Here is a 20,164-nt window from a genome sequence, read left to right as displayed (position 1 = left end):
TTTTTTTTTTCTTTTTTTTTTTTTTTTTTTTTTGAGACGGAGTCTTGCTGTGCCGCCCAGGCTGGAGTGCAGTGGCCGGATCTCAGCTCACTGCAAGCTCCGCCTCCCGGGTTCACACCATTCTCCTGCCTCAGCCTCCCGAGTAGCTGGGACTACAGGCGCCCGCCACCTCGCCCGGCTAGTTTTCTGTATTTTCTAGTAGAGGCGGGGTTTCACCGTGTCGGCCAGGATGGTCTCGATCTCCTGACCTCGTGATCCGCCCGTCTCGGCCTCCCAAAGTGCTGGGATTACAGGCTTGAGCCACCGCGCCCGGCCTCATTCTTTATTTTCAAGTCATATACTCTTACTGAATAATGTTCATATTCGGCGTAAACAAGTGTTGCGCACCGCTGGAAGGGTTAGAATGAGAATGATCAGGGTTCTTTATTTATGCATCGCCAATAAGGCTTTTTGTGGCATCATGTTTGTAGATGGGTATTTAAATGATAGAAATGGTGTTAAACATTAAAATGTAGCCCTCAGGGATTTCTGATATAAATGAAAGAAAATCAACATTTACTTCTAACTTGAGAAAATTTAATGGGGAATTTTTTTTACAATGATGATTAAATATTTTCATGCCATCTAAGTATGTTTTCAGTTTATCATATATTCTCATTTGGGTGTCACAGGAACTGGTGGGGCTTAAAGGGACCCAGGTGAGACAGCTTCCAGGTGACTGACCACAGCTTCACTCTTCTGTACTTACAGGGTCATGTGTCTGAATATAACCATCCTTTTTGTAGGTCTTTGTGGCTTCAAATCACATCTAAACCTTTTTTGTTTTTTTCTGTGAAAGTAAGCCTCTGAAAGCTGAAAGCAAGAAGTGGTACTTTGCTATCATAAAAAATTGAAACTGATTATTTCAAAACACCTCATTCAACTTGGATAGGAGATGATTTTAGTTTCCATGGGAACAGAAATAATAAAAACAAGTACGATGACTTCTGTGTTTTCAACATCTATGTCTGAATTCTGCCATAAAATCCACAGAAATATCTTCTACCCCAAAACCTATAACAAATCCACACACTTTCCAAAATTTGAAACGTCGTAAATGTTACATGGAAAAAATGAACATCTAAGGTAGTCTTTTTCATTTTTATTGATCTCCAATTTCTAGGTCTAGGTTATTTCAGGGAGAAAGAACTAATGGGTGGGAATGAGGAGGAGGGTTGGGTGGTGAGATAGGATATCTTGACTAAAAAATTCTAACTTGTGCTGTTATTTATGATAGCATAGGCCTTAAACATTAAAATAATATTCCTCAGGAATTCTGATGTAAATATAAGAAATATCACATTTACTGCTAAAGTGGGCTGGACATCAGCTGTGGTCTCTCTTTAGATGCCTTTCCCTGTTTCTAATTTTTGTTCCTGCTGTTACTGTCAGAGGTGTGATATGAGTTGAAAGTGTAAGTCATCCAGGCAGCCCCATCTGCCTGTGGAAATACCTTCCAAGTAATTGATGCTTTCAATATTTTGCAGCTTATTTCCATATAATTTTCATATTCCATCTTCTTTCCCCTTACCACTCAGGAATCCTGAGTTAACCTTAGTAACGGCCTGCATATTCTCTAGAAAACCTGAATACTTAACGATTTCCCCCGAGCCGTCCCCGCTAGGATGTAGCCAGCGATAATAACTACCAGACCTTTTCTGTCTTCCCATACAAATCAACCATTTTCTCAGAATGTCAGTAACAAAATAAATAGCAAGATACACATGGAGGCAAACTCAGGCAAAATGCACTCGAAATGCCAATGCTGGTGTCATGTTGTACAGCTTTTCTAATAAAAAATATTAAGAGCAATTACTTATAATAAATAATGTGTTTTTTTAAAGGTAGAAGTCCTGACTTTCTTATAAAAACCTAAGGGTACATATTGTCTGTAATTGTACATATATTTTTAATATGTGTAACATGCCCATTAATCTAGTTGCATTCTGGATGCGTGCTAGAGAGGCTGTGAGGCTGGAATAATCTGGGTTTAAATGACTTCTGCGATCATTGTTTATACCATTATGTACATCAGTTTAATGAGGATTTAAGATAGAGTATAATGAATACCCTTTTTTGACTCCAGTGAAATAGAAGAATTGTGCTTTATAAAGAGTACAGCATTACACAATTACTCATAGGCATGAGCTAGTCCTGAAATTTCAAGATGTATGTACCCCTTAGAGAAACAATTTCTATCTGAAAACAGGTTCTCTTAAAAATTTTCATCACAAAATTGACTGAAAATTGACATAAATGTCAGGGGGATGGAGACTTTGAGCATTAAATATAAAAATATAAAATATAAAAAAACTTTCTGATTTATTGCTTTTGCGATGATGGGTTTCTTTTTATAACATTGACTCTTAATAAACAGTGGCATGGTGATGTAATTAGAATAAATCTTGTAGAACTGTCTTTATGGCCAGAAATCATTCTGTCAGCAGTCAGTCCTTCCATTGTCTTCCAACTTTCAGTAAATTGACTGGTAATTTTTAAGATAAAAACGCCACCTTCCTTTAATGAGGCATGATTTCGGGACACTATTACAGTAAGAACTGTTAACCCAAAATGATTTTTTAAGTGGTATATTCATGAGCATATTGTGCTATATGTGATTTACAGCCCTACTATGCACAGTGTCATCTGGGGACCAGCATTGTCAGCATCACCAGAGCTGAGAGAGATGCAGAGGCTCTGAACTTGTGACTCACACTTTGCATTTGACAAGATCTCCAGGTGACAGTGAGGCACTGGTCTAGGAACCACTAGGCTGGAAGTAACTCTTGAACATACATTGAATTTAGCATAAAATGTCTTTGCTCTGTACTTTATCTTAGGAAAATAGTTATTACAATCCAATGGTTAAATAATTCAAATCCTTCTGTCACTACTTGGGGAATTTTGGACAAGGTTACCTAATTCTCTGTGCTTCAGTTTCCTTATCTGCAAATTAGGATCATAATTGTGTTTTTCTTAAATAATTGTTGTGAGGTTAGAGTAAATATGATAATGCATATGATGTGCTCAGGCCATAGTACCAGGTACTTGGCGAGCTCTGGATAAATGTGAACCTTGTCATCAGTGCCTTCCTGAAGGCACATATGAGGCTGACTTTTATCTGTGGGAGGCATATTTGTGTCTTATTCAAGATGAATATCCAGAGTCAGTGGTGATGGGAACAAAGATGAATAACAAAAAGCCCTTACTTCAAGAAACTTCCAGAAGACCTCCATAGTGCCAGGGATGATATTTCCCCATTATTCTATAATCATTCCAAATACTTTGGGGGTATCTACTTAATAGCAATTTATGTTCACTATGTTTATATTGCACATAGAGAATAACTGCACACCATGGTTAGAATGTAATAGAGGTACCTTAGCAAGTATTAGGAGGGCACAGGTGAGGAGTGACGGCCACCTGAGGGAGCAGGAAGGCTTTCTGGAGAAGGTGGCTCTACCCATGGGGAAAGAAGGGCATCCTGGATGAAGGTGTAAGGAACAGCATGAGTAATAGGATGGCACAGCCAGTGGCCCAGGGCTCTTTTTAGTTTCTTCCACAGCGGACTCTCCCCACTCCAAACTTCTATCTGGTAAGGTCTGGGTTTGGCCTTCTTTCCCTACCACATCTAGCCAGCCCTCTTTCCATTGTTGAGGAACCCAATTTCCCTATTTTTTAAAGGAAATAGGGGAGGGATGGAAGAGTTAGGGTGTTGGGAAGGGAGGTGAAAGAATATGAATATGAGCATGTGTGGGGCTGGGGAGGGAAGGTATTAGTATATTAGTTTACTGGGGCTGCCATAACGAAACACTGCAGACTAGAGGGCTTAAACAGCAGACATTTATTTTCTCACAGCTCTGGAGGCCCAAAGTCTGAGATCAAGGTGTTGGCAGGGTTGGTTTGTTCTCAGGCCTCTCTTCTTGGCTTGGGGCCCACCCTCATGACCTAATTTTAACTTAAATCGCCTCCAAATGCAGTTACTTTATGAGGTACTGGGGTTAAGACTTCGACATAAGAATTGGGAGGGAGGGCACAATTCAGCCCCCAAAAGTGAGAAGATGGGGTTTGTCTCTGATTTGATGCTGCTTAACAGATGGAAAGGATAATATTCAGGGAGTAGAGTCAGCTTTTCAAGTTTGAGTCTGTAAGAAACATGATCAGTGATGAGCAGAGTGGGGAGAAAAGCAGAGACATGGCTCCCAGCTCAGCGCAGCAGCCCCTCTGCCTCATTATCCATTGGTTATAGAATGGAGGTTGGCCTTAGCCTGGCGCCTTGTTACCATGGTTACCAGTTTTTCAGCTACTGAGGACCACTGTTCTTCAATAAGAAGTTGTGTCTGTGTGCGCACGCATGTGCACGCAGGTATGTGTGTTTATGATGCTGATGAAAGATAGTTTCATCTACTGTCCATGTAACCCTTGGCAACTTGCTTTACATCTCTGGTTCAATTTCCCATTCTATACAGTGGAAATAATAATCACATCTGCCAACAGATTGGGAAAATGAGAAACTGCACGTGAAATGTGAAAGTGCTCTAAGAAGTACAATATGCTACCAAAAATGTTTGGCGTTATTTATTACATCCGTAACTGGCTACTGCCAACGTGTCATTCCAATGGAAGATAGAGTCATTTGTGGCTTAAGTGCACATACTAATTTATGGAAATTATCCTTGTTTAATATCTCTTGTTTGTACATTCGTATTCCTTTTGCAAGTATTAATAGATAGCAGTTTGGAAACAACAAAAAGCTATTGGATGGTGAATTTGTTGTGAAAAATGGATGCCAAGGAACTTGGAAGCAAAGAATAAACATAACCGAGAGTGAGGATGATCAGTCCGTGTGAATCAGACCCAACAGTCTTAATGGACTAAAAGTTCCCAGGGCTGGTGATAGCTCTGAGTTTGTGTGAGGGGTACCATATTCCTCTTCAGTAGTTTTGCTACAGCACAGTGAGAGAGGAGTAAAGGGGATGGAGGAAGGGTGCAACTTGTTCCCCCTTTGCCTCTTGTATTTCTTTTTTATCCTAAAGAATAGTTATGTAGAGGGAGTGCCCTTTTCCTTCTTTGCAGACTCTCACCATAGTATAGATTTTATCTGTGTGTACGTGTGTGTGTGTGTGTGTGTGTGTATGGATGGGTGTAAAACCCAGTGTTCCTTCTGGGGATGATTTGATTGATGTATACACTGGAAACATCTTTAATAATTTAATGTCTGCTTCAAAGGAGATTACACCAAAAAGCACATTGCTTTTCATTTATTCATTACAGATCTGTCATAGCAGCATTATTTTTTTTTGCCCTGAATTGTAGTGTCATTGTAATAATAAATTTTGTTCCAGACTCAGGATATTTTAACTAATGCCTTTTAACTAATGTTACCATCTTATTTAAATTGATCAAATTGGTATTTCAGCACCATAATCTTGCATTTCTTAAAGTTGAGCTAACCAGATGTGGCTTCATTTGATGACTACTAAAATAGCTGTGCTGGGAAAGTCTAATAGGAATAATGGGATGAAAGCGTAATACTGCTTGTTAGTACTGGTGGTAATAATGACTACGAGACGGGGCCTGAATTTAGGGCCAGTTGTCTTCTTCCCTAAAAAGAAATTAGGGTATATACCAGCCCTTTGCATTAAAAGGAGAAAAAAATGTATATGTGTTTGGAAATTCTGGATAAAGAAAGAGGTAAGGCTGAGAAATATAAAACTAAAAAATAATATGTTATTATTTTGCAATTTTTAGGTATAAATTCAGATATCATGAGAGGAAAATAGACATTTTCTTACTTAGATGTGACTGCCTTAACATACTTCACCAAGCACTGGTAATATGTTCTCAGAGAGGTGAGGACCATATCCAGAATCCTAAGCAATTACAGTAAATTAGGAGTTTTTTGTTATTATTTTATTAAGAAATGCTACACAACTTCTCTGTAAAACTAAAAACAAAGTTGTTCTGAATAATAGGGCAAGTTTAGGTACAGAAAGGATCAAAACCATTTCTAGGAGAGTGATTTATCATTACCCATTTTTCAGAGGTAACTTAAAAAGAAATCTGTTCTTGTTGGCCATTAGTACTGTAGTATTTCGGGAGTTTTGTGATGTACTGCTTCAGGTACTCTGCTAGACAATTCTAAGAATGTTTCCTTCCTAGATCACACCAAAAGTCAGTGATAGAAATGTCCAAAATATTTTGTTTTCAGGTCAGTAATTCTTTTTTTTTTTTTGAGACAGAGTCTCGCTCTGTGGCCCAGGCTGGAGTGCAGTGGTGCAATCTCAGCTCACTGCAACCTCCACCTCCTGGGTTCAAGCAATTCTGCCTCCCCAAGTAGCTGGGATTACAGGCATGCACCACCAAGCCCAGCTAATTTTTTGTATTTTAGTATAGATGGGGTTTCATCATGTTGCCCCCAGGGTAGTCTTGAACTCCTGAGCTCAGGCAATACTCCTGCCTCAGCCTCCAAAGTGCTAGGATTACAAGCATGAGCCACCGTGCCCAGCCTCAGGTCAGTAATTCTTTAAACAGTAAAAGTAATGTTGCCTACTGCAGATCGCATATTTTCTGGCCATTGAAAGTACACGTTGAGTGTCCTTACAGTAGCAACTTGTTTGGTTATTAATTTGAGGAAAGATACTAGGACTTTGGGACACGACTGCCTTTGGTTTACACCTAGCTCTACCTGGTCACCTGCCCTGTGATGTGGGAAGTGTGATGCAATTTCTCATTTTCTCTGTTTAACAGGTATAAGAAACATAACGCATAGGGCTATTGTGAGAGTTGCATGAAATCTTGCGTGTGATGTTTGGCACAGAGCAGTGCTCAGCCTTTCCACTTCCATTTGCCCCTCCTTTCTCACCTGTCACTACTTGCAAACACTGTTGACACAGAGTTGTAGAAGTCTCTATGGCCAAACAACCCACCGGGAAGCACTCCTTTCCTGACACATGCCCCTAACTGCTTCTCGCCTCACGCCACATTGTAACGTGATTTGTTTACACATCCTTCCTGCCCACTGTGCTCTTCGCTCTTTGATCTCAGAGACAGTGGTATTTATCTCTGAATGCTGGGAACGCTCAGTACTGCTTAACACAGATGGGTGCCCTTGGCCCAGTCACTGAAGTCATGAGGCCTGAGAGTCCATTACGTGTCCCTCAGAGTCCTACAATGACCACGTACGTCATCCTGCAGAGTCCACGGAAGGAAACTTGTCTCTGGGCCAAAGGTCCACAGGGCTTTTCCTGGCTTCTTCTGACTTGTTCATGGGGAGCTATCCACCGTGTTTTCTCTGAGCTGGTTTATTATACTTTCTTCCCCCTTGGAAGTCCCCTCTCTGTCTTAGTGTCTTGGTAAAGGAAAACTCTAGACTTCCTGGTGTGGGCTCCTTTCCTGAACTCCCTAGAAGTCCTTGCTCTTTAGTGATGCAGAATGTAATCTTTGGCTCAGTACATTTCCTCTGCTCCATTTTATTTCTTTTCTTTTCTTTTTTTTATTTTTGAGATGGAGTCTCGCTCTGTCACCCAGGCTGGAGTGTAGTGGCACCATCTCAGCTCGCTGCAAGCTCTGCCTCCCGGGTTCACACCATTCTCCTGCCTCAGCCTCCCGAGTAGCTGGGACTACAGGCACCCACCATCACGCCCAGCTAATTTTTTGTATTTTTAGTAGAGATGGGGTTTCACCATGTTGGCCAGGATGGTCGCGATCTCCTGACCTTGTGATCCTCCCGCCTCGGCCTCCCAAAGTGCTGGGATTACAGGCGTGAGCCACCATGCCCGGCTCCATTTTATTTCTTTTTGTGGTAATGTACTCATAATGCAGTATTTACCATCTTAACCAGTTTTAAGTGTACATACAGTTCAGTGGTATGAAATTCATTCATAATGTTGTGTAACCACCACCACCAATCAGCTCCAAGCCTCTTTTCGTCTTGCAAAACTGACACTCCATACCTATTAAACAAGAACTCCCCACTTCTCCCTCCCTCAACCTGGCAACCACCGTTCTACTCTCTGTCTCTGTGATTCTGACTATTCTATGTCCCTCATGCAGGTAGAATCATAAAGTATTTGTCTTTGTGTGTGACGCATATTTCACTTAGCATAATATCTCTATTTCACCCACTTTGTATCAGAATTTTCTTTCTTTGTAAGGCTGAATAATACTCCATTGTATGGATATACTACATTTTGATTATCCACTCATCTTTTGATGAACCCTTGGGTTACTTCCACATTTTAAGCTATTGTGAATAATTCTCCTATAAACTTGGGTGTACAAATATCTCTTCAAGTCCCTGCTTTCAGTTCTTTTGGGTATTTACCTAGATGTGGAGTGCTAGATCAGACTATAATTCTATTTTGAACTTTTTGAGGAGCCACCATACTGTTTTTCAGGTGGCTGTAACATTTTGCATCCCCACCAAAAATACCCAGGAGTTCCAATTTCTCCACATCCTTGTCAACACTTGTTTTCTTTCTTTTCTTTTCTTTTTTTTTTTTTGTCATCATAATGGGTGTTAAGTAGTATCTTATTGCAGTTTTAATTTGTATTTCTCTAATTATTAGCAATGTTGAGGATATTTTCATGTGATTATTGGCCATTCATATATCTTCTTTGCAGAAATGTCTATTCAAGTACTTTGCACATTTTTGAATGAGACTTTTTGTTGTTGAGTTTTAGGTGTTCTCTATATATCCTGGATATCAAGCCCTTATCAGATAAATGATTTGCAAGTATTTCTTCCCCTTCTGTGGGTTGCCTTTTTACTCTATCGGTATTGTCTTTTGATGTACAAAGTTTTAAAATTTTTATGAAGTCCTATTTATGTATTTTTTCTTTTGTTGCATGTGTCTTTAGTGTCTTGTCTAAGAAACCACCACCAAATCCAAGGCCATAAAGCTTTTGCCCTATGTTACCTCTAAGAATTTTATAGTTTTTGGTTTTACATTAGGTCTTTCATTCATTTGGAGTTATATTTTGTATGTATATTAAAGAAGGATGCAATTTCATTCTTTTGCATGTAGGTATCCAGTTTTCCCAGCACAATTTGTTGAAAGACTGTCCTTTCCCTACTGAATGCTCTTGGCACCCGTGTCTTTCTGGACTCTCTGTTCTATTCCATTGGTCTATAGGTCTGTCTTAATTCCAAGACCATTCTGGTTTTGCAGTAAGCTTTGAAATAAAGAAGTGGGAATTCTCCAACTTTGTCCTTTTTCAAAATTGTTTTGGCCATTCAGGGTCCCTTGAGATTCCATATGAATTATAGGATGGGTTTTTCTATTTCTGCAAAAAATGACATTGTGATTTTGACGGGATGCATTGAATCTGTAGATCACTTTGGATAATATTGACCTCTTAACAATAGTAAGTATTCTAATACATTAACATGGGACATGTTTCCAGTTATTTATGTCTTTTAAATTTTCCTTTGGCAATGTTTTGTATTTTTCATTGCAAAAGTCTTTCATCTCATTGGCAAATTCCTAAGTATTTTATTCCTTTTGATGCTATTGTAAATGAAATTGTTTCTGTAATCTCCTTCCAGACTGTTCATTGTTAGTGTATAGAAATGCAAGTCATTTTCATGTGTGATGTAGTCTCCTCCGTTCTGTTTTTATAATCACAATGCCTGTCTTTCCCTTGCCAAGCTGTCCTCTCGTTATCACTTCAAGTGTGTGTGTTTTAGTGCCTTGCTTAGCTTGTTCTCTTTGGGGACAGGGTGAGACGGGTCTGGTGGGAAGATTGGAAATGTTATTCTCTTTGTTAGAGACTGGAGACTTTTCTCACTTTCAGTCATTTAGGTCACATACATTAAACACCAGAAACTTCTTACCAAGCATTGTGAGTTATGTTCATAAATCTTTTGCCTTTTAGCACCAGCTGACCGATCCATCCCCCTCTGGACCTGAGTTTCTGTCCAGCATTCTGCCTTTGTGAGGGACCCACCCTGATTACACGCTCAGGGACAGCTAGACTCTCCACTATTTGACCTTAAGCATCTGAATAAAATTTGAACAGCCTAGGCTCACGGTGTCTTTTAATCTGCATAATGACAAACACTGTTTTTTTTTTTTTTTTCCCAATATCTAGGAACAACTAGGTTTTTCCTTCACTTAAAAAATACACATTTGGTATCATATAATTAAATCTGAGACTTTATTTTTGACAGAAGATAAGAATTATTACCAGTTCCAACTCTTCTTCAAAATAATGTGTGGAATTTTATTCTGAACTTTTAGTCTAGTCCCCCTCATTTCCTTCCTTACTTCCAAAATGGAAAGCATTATGTTAACTTTTGTAATGATACAAAAGTTTGGTCAATTGTTTGGTCAGTTAGAAGAGATGGGCTTCTAGAGTTGGAAAGGGGGTCAGGGCTAATTGGGTTCCAAACTCTCATTTTACAGGGAAGGAGAATTAAGTGACCTGTCCAATGTCAGGTAGCTAGAAAGAGGCAATAATGAGATCTTAACGTCAAGTAAATCCTTCTACCCTACCATTAAAAAAAAAAAAAAAAAATCCTGTTATTTTATTGATAGCATTGAAGAAATATGGTGGCTCCAGGAAAGAATGTATTGTAACAACTGGGAAGGGATTTCCATGTGTTTTAGGATCTGTGATGTGCCAGAAACTATGACACTTTATATGAACTTTTCTCGTTTAATCTTTGTGGAAGTTTTGTTACATTTCCATTTTACAAATAGGGAATCTGAAACTCACTAAAATTAGGTAGCAGCCATGAAGAGCCTGGCCAGGACTTGAACCTGGGTTTTTCTCCAAAGTCTTGGCTCTGAAAGTTGGCCTCCTGTTTCCTACTGCTTTTTTTTTTTTTTTTTTTTTTTTTTTTTTTTTTTGAGATGGAGTGTCACTCTTTCACCAGGCTGGAGTGCAGTAGAGCGATCTCCACTCACTGCAAGCTCCACCTCCCAGGTTCAAGGGATTCTCCTGCCTCAGTCTCCCAAGTAGCTGGGACTACAGGTGCCCGCCACCACGCCTGGCTAATTTTTTGTATTTTTAGTAGAGATGGGGTTTCACTGGGTTAACCAGGATGGTCTCGATTTCCTGACCGGATCCACCTGCCTTGGCCTCTCAAAGTGCTAGCATTACAGGCATGAGCCATCGCACCCGGCCTCCTCTTCCCTCTTGAAGCAGATTTATGTGTATCAAAATAACAGTAGAACAGTAAAATGCTTGATTAAGGTTTACAAAATACCCATCACCATGCCCGGGTAATTTTTTGCCTTTTTAGTAGAGACAGGGTTTCACCATGTTAGCCAGAATGGTCTCGATTTCCTGACCTCGTGATCAGCCCACCTTGGCCTCCCAAAGTGCTCGGATTACAGGCGTGAGCCACTGCGCCCGGCCCCCAGACCCCAGCATTTATTATTCTTATAGAGAGGATGTATAGTTTCTTGACCTTGGATCTTCAGGAAAATCAATTATTGTATTTAGAGATAAGCTGTAAGTTTCCTTAGGCATTATGGGGAAAGCTATCTACATTCCACATCAGAAAACATGAATTCACAGCCTGTGCCATTGCCCTCATCCTTAGCCCTGAGGATGATAATTTCTCCTCCTTCAGGCCAGGCACCTCACTAGACACTGGCCAAGGACCTTGCGGTTTGGCTTTCTATCTTCCATGGGGGTTACAAGCACTGGTTTTGGAGTCACAGGCTTAGTTCAAACTCTGGCTCTTTCTATGGGATCTTGGGCTCTCCCTGTTTAGTTTTTCTCATCTGCAAAATGGGAATGATCCCAATGTCAAAGGATTGTTGTGAGGATTAAATGAGGGAATACTTGTAACATGTGGCATGTGGTAGGTACTCAGTAAACGTAAGCGCATTCTATACTGTAAAATACTATGCGAATGTAAGAATGTTTTACTTGACTGTAATGTAAGTATTACATTACTATGATGTTCAGTGGAAATTTTCTGTTATGCTTCTTACTTTTATCCGTTATTCCTTTTGATCCATCAGAGGCCAGCAGAAATAGTAGACGAGGAAGAAGATGGAGAGAAGGCAAACAAGGATGCAGAACAGAAAGAAGACTTTTCAGGAATGAATGGTGACCTTGAAGAGGAAGGAGGTAGGGAGGCTACAGATGTCCCTGAGCAAGTCAAGGAGATTCTGGATCACAGTGAGGAGCAGGCAGGCCCTGCTCGTGTAAATGGAGGCACCGATGAGGAAAATGGTGAGGAGCTGGACCAGGTTAATAATGAGCTTCAACCGTCCCTAGATGAGGAAAGAAAGTCTCAAGGAGCTGGCAGTGGACAAGATGAGGTATTTCTATTGCTTTTGCTTACTTATGTGAATGCATGAATACATGTGTGTGTACATGTGTGCATTTAGAGAATTAACCAAGTGTTTAGGACTTGTATTGAAACCGCTTATGGTTGAGTAGGAAAGATTCAATACCATTTAATCACTTTCTTTACTAGTTATTTCAACCATTTAACAACTGCTGCCATTGACCTATCCGGCAGTCCATATGTCTGCCCTTCTGCTATTCATACATTTAGCCATTCATCCATCTATCTATCCACCTCCTGCCTCATTTTACAAGAAAATGTGCAGAGCCTTCTAAGAACATACATAATCATAGAATGAAATATAAAAACATAAAACTAAGACCAGAGAAGGTAGAAAGTAGAAAAGAATATCAAGATCAGTGAGACCTAGACATGAAATAAAGAATGCTCTCTATTATGAGTGACTTCTTTGATCTCTAGAAGTACTGAAGTCTACTTTGCTTAGTCTACTTTAAATAGATTAATCGAATTAAGCATTCAGCACATCAGACACTTGGTAATATATAGTTCTATTTATTATACAGAGAGGATAAAGAAATATGTGGTGAAAATAAAGGAACAGAAAAAGTAATATGTGGTAAAACCTCTCTCTTCCTAGCCTGTGCTTCCACGTCTGACCCTGGAGCTGGATACTCATCATTCCCGGCATTCTTCCATGGGACAGTATGACCCCGTTGCTGCCAGGCTCAAGTTGAGTCTCATAGCATAAGAGGCAGGATGTTCTCCATAACATTCTCACCATCTACTTATCCCATCCCTTCCTGTCTATCCATCAGATCAAGGTCCACCTCCCTCAAGGCTGTAGCCGCTGAAGTGGGCCTTGGTCTACTCATTCCTAATACCCACTATGATGAATGAGGTCTACTTGATTATTTATTATTGATGCATCTGATTTATCTTGCTTAGGGAGAGCAGGTTTAGCAGTGGCAAAATGCAAAATGTTTTGGTGGCCAGGTTTCAATAACAGTACAAAGTTATCTGTAATCTACTATATGGCATATTCAAAATGTTCTTAACATCTAAATGAAAATGCTCAGTATGTCTCTCATTTTATCTTTTTTCTAGGTGAGATAATCACAGTCCTATTCTATAAGAAATTCCCCATATGTAGTTATACATAGTCCTCAGTGTCATTTATATGACAACTGTAATAGTAGGTTTCCTACAACTCTTTGTTGTAGTAGCTTTTGATGAAAGCTTACAAAATGAAATCAAAGTGTAATTCTATGTGGGACTAGATAGTAAGATCCAAGCATTTTTTTCCAGTGGTCTAGCTTAATTCAACATATGACATAAATAGATTTTACAGAAATGAATGGATTGCTGTCCTTCCGTCTTCCATAAATATAACTTTAAAAAATAATCCTGTAATTTGCAATGATGTGGATAAACCTGGAGGATATTATGTTAAGTGAAATTAGCCAACCAAAGAAAGACAAATACCATATGATCTCACTTATATGTGTAATCTAAAAAAAGTTAAACTCATAGAAGTCAAAGCTAGAATGGTGGTTACCAGGGACTGAGTATGGGGTTGGAGAGACGTAGGCCCAATGATACAAAATTTCTGTTAGAAAGGAGGAATAAGTTCAAGAGATCTATTGTATAACAAGGTGTCTAAAGTTACTAACAATGTATTGTATACTTGAAAATCACTAAGAGAGTAGATTTGAAGTGTTCTCACCACAAAAGATGATAAGTACAAGAGGTAAAGTGTATGTTAATTAACTCCATTAAGCCATTCCACAATGGATACATATTTCAAAACATTTCGTACACTATAAACATACAATTTTTATTTGCCAATTATGATAAATAATTTTTAAAGGGGAAAAATAGGCTTTTGATAGCAATTGGGCATCTGTCAAGATCAAGGTTACATAGTTTGGCAATGGCCTGTGGTATGCAATGAGGGTGAATCTAAATTCTTGGGAATTCAAATAAGGAAGTGCATAGTTTGTCATTTTTTTGAGACAAGGTCTAATTAGGGACTTGTTTTTTTGAGACAAGGTCTCACCCTGTTACCCAGGCTGGAGTTCAATGGCATGATCACAGCTCACTGCAGCTTTGACCTCCCGGGCTCAAGTGATCCTCCCACTTCATCCTCCTGTGATAGCTGGTACCACAGGTGCCACCATGCCAGGCTATTTTTATTTTATTTTTTAAATATGGAGGACGTCTCCCTATGTTGCACAGGCTGGGTTTGAACTCCTGGGCTCAAGGGATCCTCTTGCCTTGACCTCTCAAAGTGATGAGATTACAGGCATGCACCACCACGCCCAGTCTAATTAGGGATTAGTAACAGAGCAGTGACTCACAAAGAGATTTAATCTTATTTGACTCATCTCTTTCTTGTAACAGTGATATATTTTATCTTGTTCTCCCTAACATATTAGTATAGGTATATTTTAAGCATACCAAAATACATGAAAAACCAAATTTGTGTGAATTATAAGTTAAAAAATTAATAATTAACTTTTACAGAAGGACTGTCTACTAATAAAATGACTGGAAATTCTGTTCACCGTGTAACATTTTGTTCCATGTAACAATTCTTGTACAAAGCAAGGTATGATTGTAGGAAAACAGCAGGAAATACAGAGAATTTACAAGAAACAATTGACATTTATTGAGATTGAACTTGTACTATATTCAAGATACCATTTGAGACATTTCACAAAGGAACAATGTGAAATCAGACACAGCACCAGTAATACATATATATTATTTCTTTTTCAAAAAATCAATCATGGCCTGTGTGGTTTGGGGAACCTGGAACTACTCTGTGCCCCAGACTGGGTGCCCTTGTTGGGGCTGTGGAGCCTCTAGGATTTCACAGAGCAGAATTTGCAATCCAGCTAGTTCTAATCTTGCCTACTTAGTTTTCGGTGTAGTCGGGGAAAGATGAGTTGTACATGAGACAATATCATTATGAACAGGAGAAACCCAAGTGGCAGGAGCAATAGTTGCTGTTGGAGAAATGCTGCCTCCACGTTTTGATTTTCTGTCTTGTTCTTATCTACTTGATACTTGATGGTGCTTGGTACCATATTCACAATGAATTTGTGAATTCTAGGAGGAAACTAAAATTAGGAGAATGTCTCTGAATTCTTTCTTGCTTTATCTCTGAAAATGCTAAACTGAAAAGTATAAATATATTAAAAGCTCAAAGAGAAATAAAGAAAAAATGAGAAAAATAAAGCCTACAGCATACAAAATGAGTCAGTGCCTTTAAAGCACTAGTAGATTATGGACCCCAAAAGGACTTTTGTACAACTGTTGAAAAAACAGTATGTCCACTGGGTAATGATAGACAAAAAAAGGGAACCCAAGGAACTCTCTTCAGTTAAATAGTTACATAATTAAATAGACTCTTGAGTAATTTTTTCTTTATAAATGTCATTACCTTTGTGAACCAAACACCTAAATACCCTTGTTTTGATCTATTTTCTTCCAGGCTGATTTAGACCCTCAAAGACCACCAAGGCCAGAAGTAAAAATTACTAGTCCAGAAGAAAATGAAAACAACAAACAAAGCAAGGACTATGCTGCCGTGGCATAGAAGATTTTTAAAAGGAGAGTATATGGATCACAAGAAAAATGAAGGGTTATAAAACTTGAAAGAGAAACACATAGTCATTTCTGAATATAATGTGACACCATGGTCGAATACTACCTACTGAATTTTAACATTAGAAGCACAGCGGAAAGACCAGATAACTTTAAATGGCTACTAAAGGATAATTACTTATTTTATTGCATGTGTTTTAAAAAGTCATATAGAAATATTAAATAAGAGGGACAGAGTAGAATTTGCACTGTAAGACAATTTGCCACTTGTAAAGGATGAAAAATAGGATCACTCTTATTGTACGCTTTATTATAAATTTAGAAGGCAGTTTATTCTAAAGAATTTTTGTCTAGGAAGGCATAGAATTTTAAAGAACTGGTAATAGGAAAGCATGTACTATTTTCTTAAAGCAATAAACTCTTGAATAAACAAATTGCGATTTACTTTCAGACATAATTTGGAGACGGCAACAGATCAAAATGTGTCCATGATTTGTTAACGTGCCTTTCTTCCTCCTTAGCCAAAATCCACCTTACAAAGACAGTGTGAGGTGTTCATTTTGGTGGGAGGAAACATTGGTTCAGAGTGTTAGTGACTAGTATTGCCATGCCCTTCCTTCAGTGCTTTCAGGCTTGCATGCTTGTGGCTGCAATGGTGCACACTCAGGAAGGAATTGTAAAGGAGCACCCGGTTATATTATAAAGCCTGGATGTATGGTTTGCAGATAATGGAAATCCTATGGATTTTCACTGATCCAGTCTATCTTTACCAATAATATGGCTCACTTCTCTCTCATGTTATTAAATTAGAGAACCTGATATTGGCTATTCCAAAGATTAAATTATTTTCAAATAGTTTTTAACAAAAATAAAACAGTGTATTAGGAAGAAAAAAGTAGACTATATGAAGAGTTCGTGACTACTCAATTTAACTTGTTTTTTGTCTTATTTCTATTAGAACTGTTTTACTATATTTTTGCCCTAGGGATATCAGCAAATATTTACTTTTCCTAGCATGATATATTTAGAATTTCAAGCAAATTTCTTTATAATTAGAAGGCATCTGATAGAAATTGTTGAGAAAAACTTTAGAAGTTACTATAATGAAACCAATGCCTGAAGCACAACTTTGTGGACTGATTAAATTGATTTATAGTTGCCTTGTGAGGTATACATGGGGAAAACATAAAAACAATTTCATTCTTTTTTTGAATTCTTAAGAGATATTCTTCCATAAATATAGAAATAATATATTTTTCTTAAAGGATATATTTTTAATGATGTGGAAGTTGTAAGCTTGAAATTTTAACTTCCAGTGCTTTTCTAAAATTCATAATTATAAGTTTAAAAGATTTTTTTCTCTTCCAGGTTTCATTTGGAATAAAGAGTTGGCAGTTATATAAGTACTTTATAATACTATAGAAAATAGATGTGTTTTTTCTTAACACAATTTTAGTATTTTCCACAGATCAGAAGTGTAAACAGAGATGATAATGTAATAATGACACAAGGATATAGTGATCTGGGAGCATGAATTATAAACAGGGTACTATGTTTCTGGTATAAAATCTAAATTGTGCTTTCTACTAGCCTTTTTCAAATGGGATGATATAAAGTGCTGTGGGCTATAAGCAACAATCTTGGGTTGCTAGGCGAATAGACCAATTGGTCGTTATTATTATTATTATTTGAGATGAAATCTGGCTCTTGTCGCCCAGGTTGGGTGCAGTGGCACGATCTCGGCTTATCGCAACCTCTGCCTCCCCAGTTCAAGTGCCTGAGCCTCCCGAGTAGCTGGGATTACAGGCGTCCACCACCACGCCCGGCTAGTTTTTGTATTTTTAGTAGAGACGGGTGTTTCACCATGTTGACCAGGCTGGTCTCAAACTCCTGACCTCAGGTGATCTACCCGCCTCAGCCCCCAAAAATGCTGGGATTACAGGTGTGAGCCACCGCACCCAGCCCCAATTGGTCTTTTAGTATTACATATGTACACTATTACTGGGTCTGGAGTTAATGATTTCAAATAGTTTATTAAAATAACTGATTAAATGTAAGAAATTATAACTAATTATCAAGGTGATTCTCTTTACTTTCTTCAATAGAGAGTTTCTCTTTCTCTTTTCCTCCTTTAATAAAAATATTTCTCTTTTTTTCTTGTCCTTTTATTCGTTATATTATGAAGCTTAGGTTTTAGGAAACTCCTTGAGCGTCATTTTAATGATGCACAACGTTGATATTTTACACGAATAATAACGTTTGGTATTTTAAATATACTTCAAGGAGGTAATTGGCCACAATAACTGTACCAAAAAAACTTAAAAATGGGGACATATTCATCCCTTGTGTGTGCATATTTTACCATCTGTTGACAAGATACAATTGTGACCTACTTTGAGGGGACGAATAACAACTTATCACTTTAAGACACTTTGCAAACATGTTACTAAAAAAAGGTGCCTACCCAAGGAAAAAATCATTCACTGGGAATTAAAATTGTGGATGTCACTTCAGAGACGACTTTAACATAAATGCTAAAAGTTCATTCACCTCGCAAATGTGGCAGTTTTATCTGTGGGGAATGGTGGTCTCTGTAGCAGACTAGCTCCCCAAATTAAATGAAACTCATTGACAGACCTGGGACCATTTATGTGAGTGGACAGATAAGATCTTGGTTAGGCTTCATGTAGTGCTTTCTAGAGAGGGTGCTATGGAAAACTGATGATGCTTTTATGTGATAACTAATATAATGCTTTAAGGTGTTAATTCTTTGTGATGCTATATACATAGTTTTTATAGTTTTAATTTTATGAAACTACTTTGTTAAACTTATCTGGATTTTAAGATGCTTGTAAACAAATGATTAGTAAAATTGGGGCATTAAGAATTTTACAGAGCAAATAAGATTTTGACAAAAGTCATTTTGAGGCTAAGGATGTTTTATCTGGGTTAGCTTCTGTTAAAATAGCTATTGAGTGCCCATTGACCTATAGTTATAAAATATGATACTATGACCATAAAATAACTTTTTACTTGTTGTTTTTCTCTATGACCTTAGGATGACTTTTTTTTTTTTTCTATGCTTTTTTGGGGAATATTAGGATGCCACACTCATAGGAAAAGTGTGATGCTACCATGCCTCCTGTTTTATTATAAATGTGTGAATTCTTGCTATGTGGTGTGTGAAGACAGAACTATCCCATACATATGTGGTTCAGAGTAAGAGATCTCTAGGCTCACAGTTGTGAACCCGTATTACTATAGTATTATTCATGCTAACTCTTCCAATTTATAGCTCATAAACTAACGTCTTCAACATTTTCATTGAATGACCTACCTTATACACAAAGGATAAAGTTCATTTACCTAGAAAAAATCTGCATTTAAATTAGTGACTGCAAGACAACAGGAAGCTTTCTTTCATTTTTTGTTCAACAAACAGCAAAAGCAAAGTTTGAAAAGTAGATTAATTGATGAACAGAAAGCATCTCATGGAAACTGTTGCCAATCTGAACAGAAATATAGCATGAAGACATAGATATGTATCAAATACTTATACAAATGCACTCACACACTTTAAAACATTAAAAAGGCCTCCTGAGGCACAGCGTTATTCATAAAACAAAGCTCTTTTGGGCGAAGTTGAGAGAAGTGCTGAGTTAAAACGTGAGAGGAAATGCTAAGAAATGATATATATTATGGTGCTTTAAATCTTGATTTCCTAAGACTTTAAGAGACTTAAAATTCTTCTTCAAATAAGAAAGAAACCAGCATGTCAATGAAAAATGTATTCTAGGGAGGTGTTGAAACAAATCTGGTTTTTAAAATGTGATATATCACATAAACCAAAACAGAAACCAAGACATATATATCTTGTTTTCCTGAAGTAACTTCAGAGCATGGTTCTTTTCCATCAACCTTAAGCACAATACATTTCAGGTGCAGATTCTTTTATACCAACACAGACTCTGTTATTACTGTTTGTGACCGTGTGTGTGCATGTGTGATTTACATAGATGTATCAGGACTCTTTCATACCAGTTAGCCAGGTGTATCACAAATGGAAAGACCTACTTATTGGTCCACTAGTTTATATAATGTTCAGGTTCAGTGCAGAAGCATTTTGGCATTCTTATGTTAATACAATGTACTCCAGGAATGAAACTTTTTTTTTTTTTTTTTTTTGAGATGGAGTCTCGCTCTGTTGCCCAGGCTGCAGTGCACCAGGCTGTAGTGCAGTGG

The 20,164-nt window shown here is 38.1% G+C and overlaps 1 protein-coding gene across 2 annotated transcripts in view; it reads left to right on the top strand.

Moving 5' to 3' along the window:
* The window catches only part of DCDC2 (doublecortin domain containing 2), a 217,505-nt gene extending 198,662 nt beyond the window's left edge, over positions 1-18,843 (top strand). For both annotated transcript variants that reach the window (XM_025382793.1, XM_025382792.1), the window contains 2 exons: positions 12,021-12,323; positions 15,810-18,843. In XM_025382793.1, coding sequence (XP_025238578.1) covers positions 12,021-12,323; positions 15,810-15,914 — 408 coding nt within the window. In that variant the 3' untranslated portion in view covers positions 15,915-18,843. The remainder of the gene's footprint in view (positions 1-12,020; positions 12,324-15,809) is intronic.
* Positions 18,844-20,164: the final 1,321 nt, after the last annotated feature.

This window comes from Theropithecus gelada, chromosome 4 (assembly GCF_003255815.1).
Source record: "Theropithecus gelada isolate Dixy chromosome 4, Tgel_1.0, whole genome shotgun sequence".
NCBI classification, from domain to species: domain Eukaryota; kingdom Metazoa; phylum Chordata; class Mammalia; order Primates; family Cercopithecidae; genus Theropithecus; species Theropithecus gelada.
This window is presented reverse-complemented; position numbering and strand designations above follow the sequence as displayed.